The 20748-nt window shown below is 48.7% G+C and overlaps 1 protein-coding gene across 16 annotated transcripts in view; it reads right to left on the reverse strand.

Moving 5' to 3' along the window:
* Window positions 1-14148: 14148 nt before the first annotated feature.
* The window catches only part of KTN1 (kinectin 1), a 467921-nt gene continuing 461321 nt past the window's right edge, over window positions 14149-20748 (reverse strand). For all 16 annotated transcript variants that reach the window (XM_086937462.1, XM_086937458.1, XM_086937457.1 and 13 more), the window contains one exon: window positions 14149-14638. In XM_086937462.1, the coding sequence (XP_086793588.1) occupies window positions 14634-14638 (5 nt within the window). In that variant the 3' untranslated portion in view covers window positions 14149-14633. The remainder of the gene's footprint in view (window positions 14639-20748) is intronic.

Genomic DNA, 20748 nt, shown 5'->3' on the forward strand with positions numbered 1-20748 from the left:
CAGTGTATGCTGGTTCTTTACTGGAACTCCTGAAGCCCAAGAAATTCAGCATACGTTAATTTAACATTCCCAAGAGGCAGTCCTTTTATCAATTAAAGGGGTGGTGGTGGGACCCTTAGGCATTCAAGCTCTGATGATGCAGGACCGAAGGCAGACACTGTTTAAATTGCAGTGTCCAGCATAACAGGGTACAGAATGCTCCCATACATAGCTAATCAGTTATGAAACTGTAGTGATCCCACGTACAGATCGAAAACATACCAAGTCTTGTCAGTCCTTAAAAATAAAAGGTCCTTCATAAATGTCATCACAGTAACCAGTACTATTACACCATGCTAAGATGGCCGCCACGCTCCCGGGACCTTACACACTGTCTAGGCCAGTGGGCGGGCACCCATCGCGTCACGCTGCCGTCCCGGTGTTGATTAAATGATCCCCTCCGCCGAGCTCACACATCTACTCGAGCTCGGCGGGGAAGGGTAGGTCACCACACCCGGACGCAGCGTTTGACAGGTGAGTGAGGCGAGCGCTTAGCGGGACGATTGAACTTTGGATGCGCTCTACACACTTTGAGCCCTGTTGGGACGGGACGCATTCATTTTAAATGCTTTTCTCCGCGTTCTGTATTACCCCCATTGTAGCCACACCTTGGGCTCAGCGCTACAGTCCAGCCCTGCCGACCACTCAGGGGGCCTCTAGGTCGTGATCTCTAGGTGAGTTTTCAATATGCTCTTGAGAATGGTTTTTTGAGTCACAGTGTTAGCGTGTTGTTATACTTAAACATCCTACACAGCGGTGTCTGCATTTTAATGAATCCTCCCTCACACCTGGGATAGTACAGACAGGTACTAAGATCCGTTCTGCTGCATTTTTAACTTTAATTGTTTTTAATGTTCACTTGCACTAGTCACAACATGAATCACAGTCCTTACCATAGCGTGTGTTTCACAGTTGTGCTTCACAGTGTACAGTGCATACTCAGTACACACAGCATGCGGTGGTATGAGTACACCACCACCCTGGTAATATAAGTTCTCTCTGGCAATACAATGACTGGCAATTTAACCTTTTCCTTATCCTTCCTCCAGACATAGACATAGGAGGACCCACTAAGGTAAATTTCTATAACATATGATACCAGCATGATGTTATATTCACTTCTTGGTCCTGAAGAATCGCGGTAAATGCACCATGAGCGAGAAACATGTTGACCACATGCACCACTAGTTCCTTCTAGGGTTACACAACATAATTGGATAACACCTAGAGGACTAGCTTCACCTTTTAACCATAGCTAGGGGACCCCCAGAATAAAAGTCAATTCAGGTACCCCTCTCTATATTTTATCCACCTCACTAGAGGTATACACCTACCCGCCCACATACCCCCACTTCACCTACAGGCAGTTGGAAAAAGATCTCCGCCAAAGAGCCCCTCTCTGAGGTGTGCCCGTCGGGGGTTGCACCGCCTCCCCGACGAGGAGCAACCGCCGATGATGAAGCATGACACTCCTCGGGGTGTGTGAGGCAAATAAATCCAACATAATGGATTCCCCAGGGTATTAATAACATCCCCTCTCTCTCTCTCCCTTTCACGCCAGCAAGAACTTTCCTAACTCTACCTTCTCGAGGAACAGTACAGCAACCCCCATTTTTGGTGTATCACAGTAACCATACCACTGTTCTCGGTATAAGAAACCGTAATGGCGTTGTTCAAGGATGGGTTGAGCTTCTTAAACAGATAAAACTATTGGATCTGGTCAGGAGTCATTGTTCAGGCTTATGGAGACTGATTCAGGTGCAAAGACCTAAAGTGATTCCTTCCCAAATAGTGCTGTCTCCACAGATGCTAGATTCACAGGCCTGTGTACATATAGGATGATGATGAGATGGATGCCTTCAGACCAAGCATTGAGGTAGGAGGGGTGGGGTTGTTCTTTATTGGCTGGATGTTCTGCAGTGTTTTTTGTAGAGTTTATCATGTTACTGATCTGTTGAGCACGAGCCTTGGGTTCATTTGATATCTTATGTTAAAAATACGTATAAAGCACACGTACAACATACGGTTTCATGCCGCTGGGATCCAGGGAGTGCTACCACTAAGTGTATCTTTTGTACTCCTGGCGACATGGACAGGTCTTTAAGAGTTTCCTAAATTATGGATATAATGTCATTGATCTGATTTGCAGAGGGAGAGAGTTGCAGAATTGAAGGGCCAGGACCTCAAATCTTAGGCCTACAGTTTTTTGCATTTAAAAGGTGGGGGAGATAGAGATGGGAAGACCAAAAGGCCTGAGTAGGTGGGGAGTATCACTGTACCAGAGTAAAAACAAAGAATGGGCCTTTGACATAAAGCTCTTTAAAAATAATGTGTCCCGGGGGCGTGGCCTGCGGCATCAAGATGGCGGTCGCACTTTAAGAGTGCTCCTGGACCCCCTCCGTCATCCGCCCGCCATCCACCGCTAATAGCTTGTCTTCCTACCGCCCTTCTGCCGAATCCGGACCCCGCTGCGGTCCGCTCTCCCCCGGTGTCATTTTGGGGCAGCTCCGGAGCTTTCTTCCCCTGTTTCGCTCCTCCCTGCCAGAGGCCCGACTTCGCTAAAATGGCTGCCCCCATGTAGCCCGGGCCGGAGCACGGGCGCTGGTCTTCCTGTGGTCCCGTGCCTCCCCAGCGGCTAGGGTCGGGACGGAGGAGCAAAGGGGCCGTTGATATCACGGTGCCCACCGGCCGAGAGGACTGTGGGCCAGAGTGGAGGGCCGTCGCCTGTCTCCCTTGAGGCCTGAGCTGTACACGAGGGGTCACCAGGCCCGGGCCCATCCTGAAGTAGCTAACCTGGGCTGCGACGAGGGAGCTGAGGCGGCTGGCCCGGCGAGGGGAGCGGAGGAGCTGACTGAGTCGCAGACGGTGGAGCCGGGAACCGAGGGAGGAGGTGCCACTGCTGTGAGGAGCTCCTGGGGTTGTGGAACGACCGGGCTCACGCTCTCCGCCTCGAGGCCCTGGTCTACTGCAAGCCGGACCGGTGCCCCCCCGGGAGGCGCTCCCTTGGCCCCCCCAGTCCTTGCCGCCATACGCCTGAACCCGGGACCCCCTGTGAAGGACTGTGGCCCATTATGGGGCCTGTGAGCGGCGGCCCTGCAAATCCTTCTCCCTCTGGGCGAGAGGGCCATCGACCCCCCCCGGCTGCTTGTGCTGGGCCGGCGGCCTGGGAGCGGCGGCGACTTAGACCACCCTCCAGAGAAGCTGTGGAACAGTGGGATTTGCCGGCTGGAGGTCGAGCTGAGACGGGGTAGGGCTGTTCCTCCCGGGACGGGGCCCGCTAGCTGGGGGTGTCGCTGTGGTGCCCGTGGGGAGGGGGGTGAAGAGTTTGAGGCTGCACGATTTGCCCCGGAGCCTGGGCCCTCAATTTGATTCCGCCTCTGTTGCCCCCTGCGTGGAGCCCTCCGACCCCCCGGCCCTGGCGTGGACGGACTGTGCCCCGGCGCTCCCCCCCAGTGAGAGGGGGCACCACGGGGGGACCATGGGTAGCGACTCCGTGAATCATCCTCCTCACGGGCGGCGGCGACCGCCTGCACCTTGACATCCTGGCCGGGGCCTGTGGAACTGAGACGTGGGCGGGCCCCCAGGGGGGAGCCGCCGGGACCTTGGCCTGTCTGGAGCCGGGTGCCCGTGGAGGGGTGCGACGTGCCCAGTGCCCACCGCTGAGCCGAGAGCGGATGGACCCGGTGGCCTCCCTGCCTGAAACCTGTCTGGGGACGCCATCATACATGGTGTGGGAGTATTGAAGTGCAGTCTGGCCCTGGGACGTCCGACCAACGCATTGAGTGGCGCCCCCCTCCCTCTGAGTGCCCGTCAGGAGGACTTTGTTATGGGCGATCTGAAGATTGGGGTGCAGATCGGCCATCACATCGGGTGGCTAGGACGCTGCTGGGAGTTGCACCCCGTCCCCCCTGGCCCGTGTTGGTTGACTGTCTGAGACTATGGACAAGCCCCGCGCCCTCGACCTCTGGCTCCACGACCCAAACAATGATGGAGCAGTTTGCGAAAACGGATCGAAGACCTGGTGGCGGGGAGACGCCTGGCTCTGGCCCAGTCGGGGGGGGACCTCTCGTCCATCCTTCAGGCGATCAACGCGTCTCAAGCTCTCTTCCCGGCCCGGCTTAAAGTGCTCTTTCAGAACAAGAACGTCTTCTTTGATTCTCCCGAAGCCGCTTGGACCTGGCTAACGGAGGAGCGGCCCCTCCAGTCTAAGGCGACTCTTTCTCCTTCCCAGAGAGCCCCGGAGCGGGCAAACCAGACCGCGCCAAAGCCCAGGCGGATCCCGCAGGAGGGCCGGCCGCCGAGGTGATGGCTCCCAACTGCCGGAGGCACGGATCGGACAATCTTCGGCCCAGGCTCAGGAATGCAGCCCTACTCCTCCGCCTTCGGCCTCCTCCTCCTCCATCGACCTGGGCAGCGTCCCCGGGTCCGGTGAAACTCTGAGGCGGGCCAGATCGGACTCTGACTTGTTCGGGAGCCCCATGATCCACGGCTCTGATGCAGACAATGAGTCATGAGTGACGCTGCCGTCTGCGCCTAGGGCTCCAACCAGGGGCTCATCATGAATGAACATGCCTTTGACTCTGTGAATCAAGTCGTAAATTTGGTCTGATGGGGTATTCACATCGGTGTAATCCTGAGTTTGAACACTTCAGCCCACAGATGCATGTTTCTTCTCTCTTTATGTAACTTGCTGTTAGTATTTCATCCGAACACATGTAGGGAGGCAGACGCAGCCATGTCCCAATCTTGTGGTCGCTAACCGTTTTAGTTTAGCTGTTGCCTCCCTGTGAGATGTTAGTGACTTGTTCGGGCGACAGATGCTTCCTGTTCTGAAGTATTGGGTGGGGGGAGTGGGAAGGGGGGAGGCTGTAGTCTCCTCGGAGTTTGTTGTTTTTGGCTGCCTACGGGCCACTGTGTTCTGTTCCCATTGGAAGTCGCATGTCCTGCTATTTTTTCAGCTGTCACGTACACCCCTGTCTCCATTAACCATGCCATGGTGTCCTAGACTCGGCTGTAGCCTTCCCCCTGACTGTAAGGGGTTCTTCTTGTCCATTTGCCTTGCGCCAGGCCTCACCTTCACACATCACCCACACTATCAACACGCCCCTCCACTTTCTTTCCTGGAATGTGAATGGCCTCCTGGACCGCATTAAATTTACTGCAGTGCTCCAAGCGGCCCGCCGACACATGCCTGATGCCCTGCTTCTCCAGGAAACACACCTTCTGGGTTCCCAATGCCACTTCCTGGCCCGCTACGGGTTTGACCGGGTCTGGCATTCCAGATTTGCTAGAGGCTCCCGAGGGGTGGCCATCCTTCTGAGACGGGGACTTCCCTTCACCGTGGTTGACGTCGCCACTGACACGCAGGGGACGTTTGTGGCCGTGTCGGGGATGGTTGAGGGTAACCCTGTGAACTTCCTTTGCACCTATGTCCCTCCGGCGCTCGTCATCCACCCTTCGGCGCCTCACGCAGGTGGTCTCCTCTCTACCCCAGGGCCTTACTGTCGTCAGGGGGAGGGAGGGGGGGGGGACTTCAATGCTGTCCCACAGCCATCTAGAGACGTGACGTGCCGTGCCCTCCTTCGCCCCATTGGTTGACCTCCGTGAAGAATCTCACGGGCTGGGCCTTGGCAATGGGTTTTTGCGATGTTTGGAGAGTGTGGAATCCCCGGAAGACACAAGATACGCACACGTCTGCCGCCCACCATATCCATTTCAGCATAGACTTAATTCTGATGCCTGCCTTGGATTGCCAGCTGGTTTTCGGGGTAGAGATCCTCCCCAGGGGAATCTGCGATCACTCTCCTATCTCCATCCATATCGACTCTCCCCCCACGGGCCCCAGGACGACCTGGCGATTAAACACATGGTTTTTGCAAGACTCCTAATTGGTGGAGTCCCTTGGCCAGGAGCTCCGCCATTACTTCTTCGCGAACACAGTGTCGGTCCCCTTCCAGGGAACGCTCTGGGAGGCGGGCAAGGCGGTGGTTCGGGGGGTGGCAAGGGGGTTAGTGCATGCCAAACGTGCGGCCCAAGTCACCCATCTGGGGCAGATCCCAAGCGGTTCGTCTGGAACAGGCTCATTTGGCTAATGAGAACGCCGACTCCTCTAGGCAGCTGGCGCTTGCCCGCGATGAGATTTGTCTGCTTTCCCTGGAATCGGCCAAAATGCTATGGCGTTCCTTCGTGGCCTGTATTTATGGCTGGGGTGACAAGAATGGCAAATTGCTCCATAACCTGATCGCCTATTCCAGGGCCCACCGCATCATTCCGGAGATCCGAACGGTCCACAGGACCCACCATGTGACATCGCGGGCTATTGCCCAAGCCTTCGCCCAGTATTACGCGGCTCTGTACGCGGCACACCCCCCCCAGGGTCTCCCTCGCTGAATTGTTGGAGGGATCTAGAACTGACCTCCCTAGTCTCCCTCGAGAAACCGTGGACACCCTGGACCGCCCTCTCACCCCAGAAGAAATCCATGGGGCTATCACTCTGCTTCGCTCAGGCAAAACCGCCCAGACCCGATGGCTTTCCCCAGGAGTACTAGTCCGTGTTCCGCGATGACCTGGTCCCCCACTTAACGACCCTTTACCGCCAGGTAGTTGAAGACGGTTCCTTCCCCTCTGAGTCTGATGTGGCGACCATTGTGGTTATCCTGAAGACAACCGCCCTCCCTCAACTGCGCTGATTACCGCCCAATTTCACTGATAAACACTGAAATTAAAATCTTCGCTACTGCAATATTTCAGCGACTCCGGCCCCTTCTACAAGACCTGGTCCACCCTGACCAATGCGGGTTCATGCCGGCAAGGGTCACCCGCCACTGTATCAGTCGTCTCCACCTGGCGCTGGCTCACCGACACAGCTTGTCCTCGTACTTGGCGCTTCTCCTCGTTGACTTTGAAAAGGCCTTTGACACGGTGGACTGGGGGTATTTAAGGGATGTCCTGGAGCGAATGGGTTTTGGCCTTCCCTTCCATTGCCTGGTCCTTTATAACAGCCCTAGAGCCCGTGTACTCGCCAACGGTGCAATTTCTGAGCCATTCCCGATCCAGAGGGGCACCCGCCAGGGATGCCCTCTTTCACTCCTCCTATTCGCGCTGGAGCCCCTGGCGGTGTTAATTCGGCAAGACTCCCTTATCCAGGGATGGGTATGGGATCAGAGCCATATGGATAAAATTGCTCTATACGCGGACAACGTTATGCTCTACTTGGCCGACCAGGAACATTCCGGCCCCAGATCTTTGGCAGCCTTGTCGGACTTTGAACAGGTCTCAGGCCTTCGTCTCAACCCAATTAAGTCTACCTTAGTTCCTCTACACCCCACCCGGGCATGCTTCGACTGGCAGACAATGATCCCCCTCCCAAGGAAATCATTTAAGTACCTGGGAATGTGGGTGACCCTTCTGCCAGAGCTGTAATGGGCCCTCAATGTTGCCCCCCTGGTCTCCCGGATGAAAACCGATCTTAGGAATTGGCAATCCCTTCCCCTTAACCCGCTGGGCAGGAGTGCCCTTTTCAATAATGATGATCCTCCCCCACTTTCTTTACATTCTCCAAAACACCTCGGTCCACCTCTCGAGCACCAGGTTCAGGGAACTGGATGGCACACTCACCCGATTTCTGTGGGGTGGCGGGAGGCTGCGGATGTCCCTGTCCCATTGCCGGATTTTCCCCTTTGACGGCGGTATGGGTGTCACCAACCTTCATTTTTACTACCTAGCGACAAGACTCATTGTGCTCCATGATTGGTTTGCGGGCGGCTGGTCCGACCCAGCTTATCGGGTAGACCTTGATGCCCTAGATTTTGCGTAGCTTCAGGGCTACCTATATGGCTCCCCGGTGCCACAATCCCTGCCACTTATTACCAGGTCTGTGTTTATGGCCTGGCAAGCTGCCCTTCGCCTGGTGACCTGGGACCGGAAGCTGACTAGGCAGACGCCCCTCTGGCATGGCACCTGGTTACGGGAGGTCTCATCCCTGGAGGGTTTCCGCCGCTGGGACTTGGTTGGGATATCACAACTCGGGTACGTGTGGGTGGGAGACCACATGTGCTCCTTTGCTGACCTACGACACAGACACGCTCTCGTCCCCTCCCAGTTCTATAAATATTTGCAACTCCGTCACGACCCCCACATACACCTCCCAGCACCCACCTCCCTCCCGGAGTTTAACCCTCTAGAAGTCTAAGTCATGATAGGAGACCTGGGGAGAGGGGGGTGTCCCGTATATACCGGGCTCTGATAAATAACTGTCCCACATCCCTGGATCGGCTTAGGGAACGGTGGGAAGAGTGCATGGGCCCCTTGGAGGGGGCGGACTGGCGCAATGCCTTAATGGGGCCTAAAACCCTCACCACATCCTCAAAGCTATGCTTGGTACAGCTTTACTATCTCCACACGGCTTACCTCACACAGGCACGTCTCTTTCGAGCCGGCTTGAGAGCATCCCCGGCCTGTGCGCGCTACGCTGGTGCCCCAGCCGACTTCTACCACATGGTGTGGCTGTGTCCGGCCTCAGATCCATTCTGGGGAGGGGTAGAAGGTGAGCTCACGCGGGCCTTTGGATGGGTGGTCCCCCACGATCCGAGACACCTATTACTGGGAGTGTTCGATGACCTGGATGGCTCCCGGGCAGAAAATCGCTTCCTGGGAACGGCGTTGGCAGTAGCGAAGCGCGACATAGCGGATAGATGGTCCCAAGCTGAGGCGCCAGTGCTGCAGAAGTGGAGGAGGGGTGTCGACTGGTGTGGGGTGCAGGAGGAATCCCTCTTTGAGGCCCGAGGATGCCCAGAGATGTTCAACAAAGTGTGGGGCAAATGGTTTGGCCTAATTCCATCCTGATGGGCTCTTGCCCGATTTGTCAGTGTGAGGTGGGGGGACTTTTTTCCTTACTAATATAAACTGTGTTGTCATCGGGGAGGGAGAGGGGTTTTCAGCTATGATATGTGACTTATTACCAATGAAATTTCTTGTATTAAAAACTTCAATAAAAATTGATTATAAAAAAAAAAATAGTGCGTCCCAGCTTGAATGCACTGCGTTCCACTACCGGAGCGAGTGTAACTTTTTCATGAGAGGTGTGACATGATGTCATCTAGTCTTGTGATAAATTAATCTAGAGGCCTGATTTTGCACCAGTTGCAGTCTTTTAGATTGATATGCTTGTATACCAAAGTAGAGGAAATTAGCGTAGTCAATATGAGAGATGACTAAGGCCAATACTACAGGGGTCAGGGCTTCAGTTGTAAGGAATCTGCTGATCTTCCTGTTCCTACGAAGCAGACAGACACCAATGCCCCAATATGGGATTTCATAGACAGATCGCAATCAATTATGATGCCAAGTAGATCTAGACGAAAGGGGCGAGGGGATTCTCAGGTCTATTAGCCAGAAGTTAGAATTCCAGGTATTTAAGGGCCCTCCAATTAAGATCAATTCGGTTTTATCTAAATTTAATTTCAGGTGGTTACAGTTCATCTAGCTGCTTATATGACGCATGCATGGAAGATTGAAAGTCAGAGACAGAGGCGGCTGACTCATTAATATTAAAGATCAATCAGAAATGGTCTGCGTAGTTGAAGGTACATACCTTTCTTGCGCCTAAGGATTGAATCAGGGGATAGAAAATATAACTTAAAGAGATGTGGTGAGAGGGAGGAGACCTAAGGCACCCCACATGTCAATGTGACTTTGGAAGTGGAGAATTGAGCGAGGCGAACAGCTTGCGAGCGATCCTCTAGGAAGGATGTACGTCACTTAAGGACCATGTCCTGTATCCCATGGCGCTGACACAGTCAACCAGAAGTTCATGGTAGACTGTGTCAAATGCAGCGGAGAGATCATTTGGGGAACTTTACTGTTTTACTTGCAGGTTTCTTGTCAATTTGTACCGTGTATGTGCTGAAAGTGGCAATAAAATATGATGCAAAAAAAAAAAAAAAGACTTCGGCCTGGGCCATCGGTCTTAGCACCATGGAAGGCGTCAGATGTTGCACCATGGAGGGAGTCGGGGTCAAAGGCTCATTGCCAGGGCCGACCCCGAGTGCAGGTCAAGTGGTGCGGTCGACTTCTGGGACAGATCCACCGAGCCTCCAACAGGCTGCCACCTCAAATGCTTGTGACCCAAAGGTGCTCCAATGGGATTCGGGATGGGGGGGGGGGGGTGGGGGGGGGACCAACAATTATGGTTTGGGCCTACTTTAGATGTTGCATTTTGTCTGCTGAGGCAGGAGGTTGAGGGAGGCTTTTCAGAAGCGGCTCCTGGGCATAGAGATACCTGGGACATCTGTGCCCTTGATTTCGAAGAGGGGAAAGCCTGTGGCTTTACGGTCTTAAATTACTTTTTGGTTTAGTTCATTTACAAGCCACAAGAGCACACTTCATGTAGTGCGAGGTGCTGAGGCAGACCTTGTGGGGGTCTGTCACCTACATCTGTCCGGGACTTGACATGGCTTGAAAATTGTCATTTTAGGGCCCATAGATGCACTATGAAGAATAATTTGGATGTCTTTCCTGAGGGAAAAAGTGGGACAGCACTGATAGCTCAGGTTCCATGTTGAAAGGCAAGGAAAGAAAGGAACAAAAGTCAGAGCGCAGAGGAGGCATTTACAGAGATGGAACTATCGTTATATCCAGAGTGGATGTATCCAATGGCACCTGTGAACACGTGAGGGAAGTGGTAAAAGTTCCCGGATCCAGTCTGGCACCTGGGGAAATTCACAAGGTGAATGGCTAGAAGGGATAATAACTCAACGCTTTTGACAGTGGTCTCGGAGGCGATAAGTGACAACAAACATAAGCAGGCCCATGAATACTTCAAATTGGCTATAGATACGTTTAAGGCAGAACAGTTATGGGCTTTACCCCTTTCACAGGTGCCATTCAACAAAGTGATAAATGGGTGAAGTAAAAAAAAGTTCTTGCTATGGGATGAAGCAGTATTGGCAAAAAGATCCCATGCATGGACAGTGATTGCTTCCTATGGTGCGCTTAAATCTCAGTGCTATCTAGGGGATTTAAATAGCCAAAGGGCCAAGCTGAAGTTTATGAGTCTCCGGTTAGGTTATTTCATGGAGACACCACAGCTTGGAAAAATCCAAGTGGTTGTGTCGTCTCTGTAACTATAATAGAGAAGATATTTGTCATATCGTTTGTAGTTGCCCAGCGTTATTATTTGAACGTAGGCGGCTGCTGAGGTAGGACTTTAATAGTCAATTGATACGAACATGTCGACAAGCAGTCATAGCCAGTCTGCAGGGAGAAGGCTTACAATTCACTGGCAGACTTTTGAAGTTTTTAGAAATAGCAGAGAGGACACTGACCAATAGTGTTCAATGAAGAGATTTTTTAGCACTTATGAAACAAGGAATAGTACTTTTATGTAGTTTTTAAATAAGGGCCCAGGATTGATTATGTATGAAAGGTAAGGAAATTGCATAAAGATGTTTTATTGTATGAAATGTAAGAAAACTGTATTAGGGTGTTTTTACTGTAATTTTTTATTAACTGAACAATACAATCTTTTCACTTTTCACAAGGTGAGGAATCTGCAGTAAGAAGTCTCTAACAAAACAATCATTTTCCATTTAACAAAAGCTCTAAGTAAAAGTGTGTCCCAAAGCCTGGTTGTGTAGATGTGATTGTCTTTTATTTCTCTTCTGTATGTGGCCTCCTGCTTGTCTCGCTTCAAGAGGGCCGCATCGGGAGACAAGTTGGGAAGTTGCTTGGCATCAAGTAAGTTGTGCATACCAGATTTATTAGAGTGCAATGTGGCTGGAGTGTAAGAATAAATTACTTACCTTTGGTAACGTTTGTTCTAGTGATACATAGATTCCTTCTGTGAACACTTTCTGGGTATCATTAGATTTTGGTATTTTTAGTAATAATAATATGCCATTAGAGGCAGGTGAATCTGTTCAACACCAGTCGCAAATATGTGAAACTCCAATAGAAGTTATATAACAGGACCACCAGTTGTGGTAATTTATCCGTATTTCAGAGACTAGATAAGAAAGTAAAGATTATACCAATGTCTAGCCACAACATCAGAGAGAAGGGAGGTAGATCGTGATGAGGTGATATGTAATATAATAAAATGTATATATCTACCATACAAATGTTACAACATAAAAGTATCATCCTCCTTTTGGATAATTGTTCCCATGTATTTCTTCCATGAACCATTCTAAAATCTCTGAATGGAGGCCCAAGTAGCCTCCTAACAAATGGCCTGAATTAGAAGGGGTGAGCGGTTGTTCTTCACAATTAGTTCATAAGAACGTTTGATGCAAAGCAAGTCATCTGGAAATTATGTATTGTAACTACTTTGACTAGTTATGAACCTTTGTACCATACAAACAGGTTATCATGTAACCCTGAAAACAATTGCAAAAAGCCCTTCAAACTTCTAAAAGAAGAAATGTTGGAAAATATCTGATTTAAGGTAGGTGTTACCCTGAATACGCCTTCAATAATTAAGAGGTTTAGATTCTAAATGTTACAGTATTTCATGAATTCAGTACACATGGAAGGAAATGTGCTTGCTTTTCTACTCTATTTGCTATAGCGATGGCCAACTAAAGGCTATCTTCCGAGCCAAGAATCTTGCTATCAAGAATTTATGATCGGACACCAATGAGGAATGCGGTTATTAAATCAGGCTCCCCTGGAAAGACCACAAATGGCAATGAGGGACATTTGTGACATGGTTTGAAACCCAACGATTTAGCTTGAGACATTGTCGTGTAAAATATGAATTTCATAAAACAAAATGCTTGTGAAGAAACCAATAAAAAAATGGTGAGGAGCTCCTTATGGTTGAGTCGTAGTGCACAGAAAAAAGCAATCGACACCAGATGCACATGTTGCATATACATGGAGTTCAAATGTCGCTTCCGATCGGGATGCTAGCAGATCCATTGCTAGTGATGTGTTGTCTAACACCAGTTGAGAGGCAAGGCTTGTTATAGGTCGAATTTGATGCTGGAAAAACCTCTAAGTTGAGGGAACTGCCTGAGAAATTGTTTTTAAAAAGGTAGTTTAAAAAATAAAAAGATTTACAAAGCACTGTGAGTAAATCTTAAACCACAGTTACTTGCACTTCACTAATTTGTTAAAAGAAAGACATTAATTGTCAGATGCACCCAAATCACCTCTAGCTCTGCAATGGTTTTTACTGATGCTGTTCAGCAACCCTGATGCTGTGCAGCATAGCTAAGAAGAAAAAGGAAAAAATAAATGCCGCTATGATGCATTCTTTAAACTCATTTCGTAGGCGTGTGCAACACAAAAGCAACAAGCCTACAAAAGGCATTTTTGAGAAACATTAACGATCAGTTTGATCTGGGGAAAAAAAGTAGGTTGGAAACATGAAGAGATGCAATGCAGAGGGCATGGGTGGGGGGAAAAACACAGAGGATGCGGTTGAGGAAGCAAGAAATATGAGGGGCGAAGCGACTGTGCAGAAGAGACACAGAGGGAGGGGATGAAAGCAACACTAAAGACAGATGGAAGCAATAAAGACGAGAGAGAGGAAAGCGGAGTGCAGGGGGAAGAGAAGCACAAGGGCTAGAGTGAGGAAAGTGGAACTGTTCGGGGGGAAGCACACAGGTGAGAAAGCAACACGTGGAGCAACACAAGAGTTAGCAGAACACGGAGGCGGTGGGAGAGAAGCAAAACGGAGACCGAAAGAGAGCCATAGAGGGTATTGGGGAGAGAAATACACAAGGGAGACAGCTGGAAAACACACCCACGTTTGTGGAGTACTTAAACAAAAAGAAATATGTAGTGCTTCAAAAGTGATCAGTGGAAGACACAAGTAATATGTCAATGCTACATGGAAGAGACAAACACAAGAAAAGGAACTAAAGCGCACACAAGTAGATGACTAAAAAGCAAGCAAATGAATGACAACAGCGCTAACTAATGGTAAAGAATGGGTGGAGTCTAAGCTGACAATAGTTTTTTTCTCCGACAGACAGCTTGTGCTATCTGGTGGGGAGACTTTAAATGAGATCATAATTACATCCTTCTACACAAAGCATCTGCACCATGATCAGAGGATGTTATCAAATCCATTTTGGGAAAAAAACATCAAAGAGAGCCTTGTTGAATATTAAGCATCCCTTTATTTCTGACCCTATTACAAAAACTGATTAAATTATAGCAACAAAAAGGGAGTGTTTATTGGAGGATGGAGTCGGAGGCAGCGTCATTAAAAACATATTTAAGTAAACAGTTTACATGTGTAATAAATTGTTACTTTCATACATTATTGTCTTCATCAATCTTCATTCAACTAAGTACATTTTATTGAGAAAAATAAAATACAAATGATTACAATTTGTCCGTGTCTTCAGGAATGCAAAGATCAAATTATCCAATAGAATTTTATTATAAAACTAAACTCTGAAGTGTACCTCAGAGTTATCATGTTTCTTTTTAAAATCAGTAGTTCAACAAGGATTAGAAAAGACAATGTTCAGTGTTTCTGACAAAGTAGAAAGTGTGGACACATAAATAAGGCTTTCATTTGGCAAAATATAATACAATGCCTTTTGATATCCTCAAATGAATAATTTCTCTTTACGTCTTCATTCTGCAATGTAAATTGGAACATTGTGAGTTTGGCAACAAAACAGGTGCTATCTTTTAAAATCTTTCTTTAGAAAAAGAACAACTTTTGGGTTTGACTAGTTAGATAGAAGGTTACATTTCAAATAATTTACACACTAAATGTATTTTATTAAATCGAGGACATTAAAAATAGAAAAAGCACTAGCACTACATAGGTGCATAAAGAACCAAATATGAAACCTGACATTGCAAATAGAGAAAATAAGGAAAATATTACTTACACTGCAAGCATCTGTTGATAGTGTGTAGTGCTGTGGATTCACATGCTTTGCATACTCCTGGCATCTAGTGCGGGGCTCGGACATTGAAACTTGTTTTTTCTTCCACAAATATCCTAGTCAAGGGATGTTGTCCAACTTCTTGTTAAGTCCACAATGCAGATGGACACAGACTCCACTTAAGAGTTTTTTTGCTCAACTGATGAATGTGGTATGTACAGTAAAAGTAATTTCATGCGCCATGTTTATTGTAAGTTGGCAAAAAGTTTGCAAAAAACGTGATATCATTGCTGGCATCCAGGGAGGAGGGTGGATTTGTGTGAATCTACATCACTGCACACTACAAACCAATGTTAACATAGTAAGTACAATTTTTCGCTCGCAGCATGTGTGGCTGTAGATACACGTTTTGCATTAATTGTAAATCAGTGCCCTGCTGAAGCAGTGGCTAGAGGGTGGACGAAACGGATATCTGGATTAAGGGCCTTAACACCGTCGAGTCAACCAATGCCTTTTGATGGGCTACGATATCCACACAGTAGTGCTTGGTAAAGGGGTGTGGTGTCGACCGAGTGGCTACCGTACCAATTTCCTCTAGTGAGATGTTGCTAGAAAGCCCACGGTCCTTCCTTTTTTGCGGGTGAACTGGGTCCTGGGTGGAGCAGGTAGGACCCTCTTCGCTTTGTGATGTCTGAATATGTTTGACTATTCATCTACCAATGCCTACCTTGGATATGGGGTGACCTCTGAGGCTTTGCAAACGAGCTGATCTGATTTTTAGAATGGCTTGGTTCTGTCAATATAGTACGAGAATGTTTCTGTTATCTAACATGTACGTTTTTTTTCCGCAATGGAATATGGCTGCAGAAAGAAGATTGGAAGCTCTATGGTATGGTTAAGGAGGAAGGGTGATACCACCTTAGGGAAGAACTTAAGATTGGTTCTAAGAACAACACTGTACCTATGGACCTGGATAGAGGGCTCTTGCAGAATTAGTGCCTGGAGTTTGGTCATATGTCTGAGTGAAGTAATGGACAATAGGGAGCCACCTTCCAGGAGAGGAACCAAAGGGAGCCCGTTGAGGACCACACCGAGATTCAATATTGGAGCAGGTGGCACTAGGGGGTATTACCCTCTTTAGACCCTCCATGAAGGCCTTAATAACCAGGATTCTGAAGAGGGACAAATGTTCCCTATTCTGCAACTGTAGTTAAATGTCGGCAAATAGAGATGTAGGAAAGGCCTGATTTCTCCAAGTGCAAAGGTAGGCAATAATATCCTGAACAGTAAGCTTTAGCAGGTCCAGTTTCTTGGAAATGCAGTAGTGAATAAACCATACCCAATTTGCCTCATAACAAGCCTGTGTTATGGGTCATCGGGCCTCCTCTAAGATGGACATACATTCCTGAGGAGGGCTGAGGTACCCTAATTCTAGGACCTCAGGTGCCAAATAACAAGGTTGGTTGAGCGGTTGGTATTCCAGATGCCTCACCTGACATTGCTTCTGTTTGAGAATATCTGGCCTAAGCAAAAGTCTCTCATGAGGGGTGAGGAACATCTCCAGGACAGTGGAGTACCAGAGCAGTCTGGCTCAGGTTGGTTGTACCAGAATGAAGGTTATTGTTGTTTGCCTTAGTTTTCTTATCACACAGGGAAGTAGTGGGAGCGGTGGAAAAGCATTGGCAAATATACCTAAGCAATTTGTCCATAGTGCATTGCCCATGGACTGTGGTATAAGTATCTGGCTGTATGGACATTTGTTTTCTGGGGTAGAAAACAGCCCTATCTGTGGGATGCCCCAACAATGGAAGAAAATGCAGAGGAACTGGGGGTGGACTTCTTACTCAGGGACTTGTTGATATATCCTATCCTGCTGAGTAGCAGCCGCTGCTCTTGCAGGTATGAGCATTGGGGCGGTAGGGCCAGGTGAGGGGGTATTTCGACGGATGATGACGAGGGAAAATTAAATACTATTCCTTCAAAATTCGATCTTCCCCTACCCACCCCGGACTTACCTGCATGGGTCGCGGCAGCTGAGCAGGCCAGTAAAGTTGTTGTCCGCCCTCCTCTGGGAGATGTTTCGCCATAAGGTTAAAGTTGCAGAGAGTGCTCGGTACCTAATCCCTTGGAGTAAGAAAGATCTGAGAGGAGTGTGTGCCACCCTCTTCTGTAGGTAGCACATTGCAGTCATTTTGTCTGTCTTGACGAGTCCACATTGCCCTGAATGACTCGTAAGAAGGCTTTGCAAGCAAAGTGAATGGCTAGTAGTTCAAAGCAGTTGATCTGGCAAACCTGTTGTTGGAAGGGCTACTCTCCCTGGACAATCAAGTTGCGGAGATGCATGTCCTAGCTTGTGAGAGAGGCATCCTTAGTAATGGTCACTAGCAATACTGGTTCAGCAAAAGGCCTGCCTTGCAATGCATTGTTGTCAGGAGAACATGCAGAGAATGGTGCACTTTGGCCTGTACCAACACTAGATCTTCCCAGTGACCCCTATGCTTGAGAACACTGAGCCACGAGGCACTGTTGGAGGAGGGCGCATGTGAAATCTTGCTGGCAGAACAATGCGATACAGGGGGCCATCATTCCCAGAAGGCGCATGTCAGTATGAGCTGTTAGCAGACAATTGGGCTGAAAAAGAGAAAGAAGCTGCTGAAATGCTGTGAACCTCCCTTGATTGAGGTACGCTTTCCCGGAGACTCAGTTAAATACGGGCCCAAAGAAGGGCTTGACTGCAAATAAGACTTGGTAGCGTTTATGGCACGGACAAGGAAGGTATGATGTGCGCTAGCCCAAGCAGTTTGCAGCTGCTCTTGATCAGACAGTCGTCTAGAATGTTTAAAGTAGTTGTGTGTACCTCAAGGTAATAGCACTATTGGATTGTGGCTAGGACCCAGGTTTTGGACATGATTTCTACCCAGCAAGAGAGGAAGTCTAGTTACCCCCCCCCCCCCCCCCCCCCCCCCACATGTGACGTGCGAATAGCGGCGGGGGGGGGGCAGGAGGATAGAGCAAGTGACTATTAAGAGGCCCTGGCTCCCTTGCCCCTACTGTTGCCTCTGTTGCATCCCCCTCCTGGCTATCTGGTATTAAGCCTGCTATTGCCTATGGTAGACGTGGAATCGCTCGGGTGAGGTTGTCTTTGCTCCCTCCCTACCACTCCCCACTGCCCGGGGTGCTGCATCCAAAACAAGAACCTCTACGAAGTGGTTTGGAGTACCCCACTGGACCTTTTGGTTTCTGTATTATTCTTGAACTCTTCAAACATCTCATCAACCTGGGGCCTAATATATACTCCCTGTATAACGGGAGGCTAAGGAGATGCTGTTGATCCTTGGGTTTGAACCTAGATACGGAGCAAGGCGTGGTGTAAGAGAATGACACTGGTATTGATGCCCCTAGAGACTGTGTCTGTGGCATCAAATTCTAGCCTTGTAGATGAGTTTGCCCTTAGACACTATCTTCTACCCCCGCTTCCTGTGGTGTTCTGGGAGGTTATTATGGAGCGGTTGCATCTCCTCCCACTGTGCCCTACCACAGCGTGGCAGGAGTTTCACAGAACGGGCGACAACTCAGACTGCTACTCTTGTATCCACTGCATCAATTTACTAGCACTCCTTGCCTGGAGGAGAAGCAATGCCGTGACCTGGGCAGAGGCGCGCTTGCAGACAGTGTGCACTACCAGGGAGTTGGATGCAGTCTGGCCCTTAATATATTTAGTGGGTCACAGGGAGAGGATATAGGTCTACCTTAGTCTTGACATGCTCCTAGAAATTCTCAGGAGCCGACTTTAGCATGCCCTCAAGCACAGGAGGAATTTCACAATGCACTCGAGAATGTCTCCAAGAGAAAGTCCTCGTTCCCCTGAGTGGCATCCCACATTTATTAAAGTCTGGAGCACTCTGAATGGCCTTGTGGTAGTCCATGGCGACATCAGGGGTGAGGGCCCTGATGGGGTAATGTTTCAGACTGGGGTCACCTGGAGGATCAACTTTATCACCCCATCAATCGCTTGATGACTGGTTCCAGGGGGCAAACAGGCGATACAGGCTACTAAAGTATGAAAAAGGGGAGTCGAGTGGAGAAGGTGCGCAAGGGTATGGTGATGGTGAAGGAAGGGAGAGGGGTGGACTGAGTGGCAAAGGGTGAGGACTGGTGGCTCTGTTCTTGTGCTTCTTTGGTTCTGGGGCAGGAGAGGGGAGTCTGGAAGAAAGTTCCCCTTCGAAGGCTAATCTCTTTCAAGCAAGATGTTTCGGACATGGCGATGGTAGTACTTCTTTCCCTGTTATGTTAAATGAGACTGGGCAGATGAATAGGTGCAGTTGTCTGGCGTCCAGTTACTTTTGAAGCATCTCCCAAATTGGAGCCTCTGCATCCTCGTCTGTGTCGGTGGGGGTCTTGAGGTCGGCTTTGTCCTCTGCTTGAGCGTCGAGAAAGGTTTTGACATCCTGGTAAGTTTTGGTGCCGAGGATCTTGGGCACTGAGAACAATGGAGCCTTTGGTGCAGGCTATGAGTGGGTCTGATGGTGATCTGTGCTCTTAGAATGGCTGGGGCTCAACAGGTAATAGGTGTCGATGAAGCTGTCAGTAAAGATTTCCCCTTTGGGTGAACTTAAGAGCAAACCACAGTTTTACACTAAACATACAGAGAATTCACCCACTTTAACAAAATAAGGAGCAGATAATGATAAACAGGAATCAGTCATACAAAAAAACTTGCAAATTTTATTTAGGTAGATTTAAAAACAATTTAAAAAACAGAACATTGTGACATCATAAATTCATTACATAAACAATGGGACAGAACATAAGGAAAATAATTCCAATTAAAATTACAGGAGTACATGTTCTTATGTTGAATTTAGACAGTCATATGTTGTATATCTTATTTTGTGTATTTTTACTTTCAGATATTGTGTTTAAGTGGGATATTATTATTTTAATCCTGAGGAAGGTTTTTGGCCTTGAACATTTATTTGCCATAACCGAAACGCGTCGATGCACTTTGTGGTGGCGAAACACTAAGTGATAGAGATAAGAAACTCCTGTAATTGTTGAATTGAATATACAACCTGGAGTAAATCTCATCAATTCATTGGAACTGGTGTTCTCTTTCTCTCCTTTTAATTGGAATTATTTTCCTTATGTACTGTCCCATTTTTTATGTAATGAATTTATGATGTGTCACAATGTTCTGTTTTTTAAATTGCTTTTAAATCTACCTAAATAAAATGTACAAGTTTTTTTGTATGACTGATTCATGTTTATCATTAACTGCTCCTTATTTTGTTAAAGTGGGTGAATTCTCTGTATGTTTAGTGTAAAACTGTGGTTTGCTCTTAAGTTCACCCAAAGGGGAAAACTTTACTGACAGCTTTGTCTTCTGGTACCCTACCCCTTTGGTCTTTTGGGTCCCTCTCATTTGTTAGAGGAATAGGTGTCGATGCCCTGAGATGGAGGCGCCAAAATCTTTTGCTGGAGCCAACCAGAAACGAAGGTGGTGGATCCCTTGGCTTTCCTCGTCTTGGCATCTATTCTGAACACAAAACTCCACCAGGAGCGGTGCTCTGACTCGGTTTGGGACTTTGTGTGGGTCTCCGGCTTGGTGATGTGGGTCTCATGGTCCATAGGTATATTCATGGCCCTGCTGTTCATGTGCAGTCTAGTCCTCTGTGCTGGTTCGACGCCCTCCAACTACTGGCTGCCAGACTCTCTCAACAACCATCTTTAGACTAGGTGATGGTTGTGCAGGTGGGAGCCCAGAAGGACCAGCTTCTTCGGCACTGACGGGAGAATCCCAGGGTATCCGAGATGTCCTGCTGTTGCATAATCTTGTGTACCCAACATCTTTCCC

Source organism: Lissotriton vulgaris, chromosome 9, assembly GCF_964263255.1.
Source record: "Lissotriton vulgaris chromosome 9, aLisVul1.2, whole genome shotgun sequence".
In the NCBI taxonomy this organism is placed as follows: Eukaryota; Metazoa; Chordata; class Amphibia; order Caudata; family Salamandridae; genus Lissotriton; species Lissotriton vulgaris.